The sequence below is a fragment of the Synchiropus splendidus genome, chromosome 9 (assembly GCF_027744825.2).
Source record: "Synchiropus splendidus isolate RoL2022-P1 chromosome 9, RoL_Sspl_1.0, whole genome shotgun sequence".
Taxonomy (NCBI): domain Eukaryota; kingdom Metazoa; phylum Chordata; class Actinopteri; order Syngnathiformes; family Callionymidae; genus Synchiropus; species Synchiropus splendidus.
The window spans coordinates 25,122,497-25,126,467 of record NC_071342.1 but is presented as its reverse complement, the minus strand read 5'-3'; the positions used below and the strand labels follow the sequence as shown (position 1 = coordinate 25,126,467).

The 3,971-nt window shown below is 59.2% G+C and overlaps 1 protein-coding gene across 7 annotated transcripts in view; it reads right to left on the bottom strand.

The window, feature by feature from the left end:
- Positions 1–3,971, bottom strand: part of LOC128764743 (potassium voltage-gated channel subfamily H member 1-like) — a 49,748-nt gene that overhangs the window by 6,578 nt on the left and 39,199 nt on the right. For all 7 annotated transcript variants that reach the window (XM_053874814.1, XM_053874811.1, XM_053874813.1 and 4 more), the window contains one exon: positions 3,524–3,720. In XM_053874814.1, the coding sequence (XP_053730789.1) occupies positions 3,524–3,720 (197 nt within the window). The remainder of the gene's footprint in view (positions 1–3,523; positions 3,721–3,971) is intronic.

The window sequence follows — 3,971 nt, the reverse complement described above, 5'->3', positions numbered from 1 at the left end:
CATGACCACCTCAGCTTCAGACCCTCGAGGCATCATGACCACCTCAGCTCCAGACCCTCGAGGCATCATGACCACCTCAGCTCCAGACCCTCGAGGCATCATGACCACCTCAGCTCCAGTCCCTCGAGGCATCATGACCACCTCAGCTTCAGACCCTCGAGGCATCATGACCACCTCAGCTCCAGACCCTCGAGGCATCATGACCACCTCAGCTCCAGACCCTCGAGGCATCATGACCACCTCAGCTCCAGTCCCTCGAGGCATCATGACCACCTCAGCTTCAGACCCTCGAGGCATCATGACCACCTCAGCTCCAGACCCTCGAGGCATCATGACCACCTCAGCTCCAGACCCTCGAGGCATCATGACCACCTCAGCTCCAGACCCTCGAGGCATCATGACCACCTCAGCTCCAGACCCTCGAGGCATCATGACCACCTCAGCTCCAGTCCCTCGAGGCATCATGACCACCTCAGCTCCAGACCCTCGAGGCATCATGACCACCTCAGCTTCAGACCCTCGAGGCATCATGACCACCTCAGCTCCAGACCCTCGAGGCATCATGACCACCTCAGCTCCAGACCCTCGAGGCATCATGACCACCTCAGCTTCAGTCCCTCGAGGCATCATGACCACCTCAGCTCCAGACCCTCGAGGCATCATGACCACCTCAGCTCCAGACCCTCGAGGCATCATGACCACCTCAGCTCCAGACCCTCGAGGCATCATGACCACCTCAGCTCCAGTCCCTCGAGGCATCATGACCACCTCAGCTCCAGTCCCTCGAGGCATCATGACCACCTCAGCTCCAGACCCTCGAGGCATCATGACCACCTCAGCTCCAGACCCTCGAGGCATCATGACCACCTCAGCTCCAGACCCTCGAGGCATCATGACCACCTCAGCTCCAGTCCCTCGAGGCATCATGACCACCTCAGCTTCAGACCCTCGAGGCATCATGACCACCTCAGCTCCAGACCCTCGAGGCATCATGACCACCTCAGCTCCAGACCCTCGAGGCATCATGACCACCTCAGCTCCAGACCCTCGAGGCATCATGACCACCTCAGCTCCAGACCCTCGAGGCATCATGACCACCTTAGCTCCAGTCCCTCGAGGCATCATGACCACCTCAGCTCCAGACCCTCGAGGCATCATGACCACCTCAGCTCCAGACCCTCGAGGCATCATGACCACCTCAGCTCCAGACCCTCGAGGCATCATGACCACCTCAGCTTCAGACCCTCGAGGCATCATGACCACCTCAGCTTCAGACCCTCGAGGCATCATGACCACCTCAGCTTCAGTCCCTCGAGGCATCATGACCACCTCAGCTCCAGACCCTCGAGGCATCATGACCACCTCAGCTCCAGACCCTCGAGGCATCATGACCACCTCAGCTTCAGACCCTCGAGGCATCATGACCACCTCAGCTCCAGTCCCTCGAGGCATCATGACCACCTCAGCTCCAGACCCTCGAGGCATCATGACCACCTCAGCTTCAGACCCTCGAGGCATCATGACCACCTCAGCTCCAGACCCTCGAGGCATCATGACCACCTCAGCTCCAGACCCTCGAGGCATCATGACCACCTCAGCTCCAGTCCCTCGAGGCATCATGACCACCTCAGCTTCAGACCCTCGAGGCATCATGACCACCTCAGCTCCAGACCCTCGAGGCATCATGACCACCTCAGCTCCAGACCCTCGAGGCATCATGACCACCTCAGCTCCAGTCCCTCGAGGCATCATGACCACCTCAGCTTCAGACCCTCGAGGCATCATGACCACCTCAGCTCCAGACCCTCGAGGCATCATGACCACCTCAGCTCCAGACCCTCGAGGCATCATGACCACCTCAGCTCCAGACCCTCGAGGCATCATGACCACCTCAGCTCCAGACCCTCGAGGCATCATGACCACCTCAGCTCCAGTCCCTCGAGGCATCATGACCACCTCAGCTCCAGACCCTCGAGGCATCATGACCACCTCAGCTTCAGACCCTCGAGGCATCATGACCACCTCAGCTCCAGACCCTCGAGGCATCATGACCACCTCAGCTCCAGACCCTCGAGGCATCATGACCACCTCAGCTTCAGTCCCTCGAGGCATCATGACCACCTCAGCTCCAGACCCTCGAGGCATCATGACCACCTCAGCTCCAGACCCTCGAGGCATCATGACCACCTCAGCTCCAGACCCTCGAGGCATCATGACCACCTCAGCTCCAGTCCCTCGAGGCATCATGACCACCTCAGCTCCAGTCCCTCGAGGCATCATGACCACCTCAGCTCCAGACCCTCGAGGCATCATGACCACCTCAGCTCCAGACCCTCGAGGCATCATGACCACCTCAGCTCCAGACCCTCGAGGCATCATGACCACCTCAGCTCCAGTCCCTCGAGGCATCATGACCACCTCAGCTTCAGACCCTCGAGGCATCATGACCACCTCAGCTCCAGACCCTCGAGGCATCATGACCACCTCAGCTCCAGACCCTCGAGGCATCATGACCACCTCAGCTCCAGACCCTCGAGGCATCATGACCACCTCAGCTCCAGACCCTCGAGGCATCATGACCACCTTAGCTCCAGTCCCTCGAGGCATCATGACCACCTCAGCTCCAGACCCTCGAGGCATCATGACCACCTCAGCTCCAGACCCTCGAGGCATCATGACCACCTCAGCTCCAGACCCTCGAGGCATCATGACCACCTCAGCTTCAGACCCTCGAGGCATCATGACCACCTCAGCTTCAGACCCTCGAGGCATCATGACCACCTCAGCTTCAGTCCCTCGAGGCATCATGACCACCTCAGCTCCAGACCCTCGAGGCATCATGACCACCTCAGCTCCAGACCCTCGAGGCATCATGACCACCTCAGCTTCAGACCCTCGAGGCATCATGACCACCTCAGCTTCAGTCCCTCGAGGCATCATGACCACCTCAGCTCCAGACCCTCGAGGCATCATGACCACCTCAGCTTCAGACCCTCGAGGCATCATGACCACCTCAGCTTCAGTCCCTCGAGGCATCATGACCACCTCAGCTTCAGACCCTCGAGGCATCATGACCACCTCAGCTTCAGGGAGCGATGTCCATCAGAAGGACTGACCAGGTAAAGCAGTGCACCTGACACAGCTGTGATGAGGAGGCATCCTGGGAGATGCTCAACTCTGCTGTGAGATTCTCTTGTCTGGTTCAACTCAGCAGCAGCAGGGATCTTCAGCAGGCTCATTAAATCATTCAGAAGTCGGGTGTCAGGAGTGTGTTATCTCCAGACAGAAGCAGGTTAGCAGCCCCCCCCCCGGCCCTCAGCGCTGCTCCCATCAAGCGTGTGACGTGAATGTGGAGCTAAGACTTGACACCGTCACCGGCGGCAGAACACGCCGCGCCTCTAATGAAGCGCCGAGGTGAGGTGAGGAGCTGCAGAGCCGCTGCGGCGCCGGCCCAGCGGAACCCGGGGGCTGATGAGAGCCCAATTCCCTGTGTCAGCGGAGTCACGACGGCGGTGTTGCTTACCCTCTTGCGCAGGTTGTACGTGAGCAGCAGGTTCCTGGAGAAGTGGTTGGAGAAGGCCGTGTAGAACTCCAGCACCTTCTGCAGAGCGTCGCGCTTGATGACGTGCAGGTCGCAGTAGGTGAGCGCGCGCACGTTGGCGCAGGCCTGAGCCAGCGTCACCTCCTTCCAGAAGACGTCCCCGAACACGTCGCCCTTTCCTGAGGGACACAGCAGAGCAGAGTCAGGTTGTTACAAACAGAGCTGCACGCGTGCAACAACACAGTTTCTGTCGCCTTCTGATGACATCACAAAGCTGTTCCTCACAGGGAGGTTTTCACCAGTCCATGACTCTCCACATGAAGGTTGTAGAACCTTTCTATCCACTGAAATATGAACCTGGTGAGTGAATGAGTGAAACACGTCGCTTGCTGATGACATCACTCTCGGGGTCAGCAGAGCGGCGTCCTCC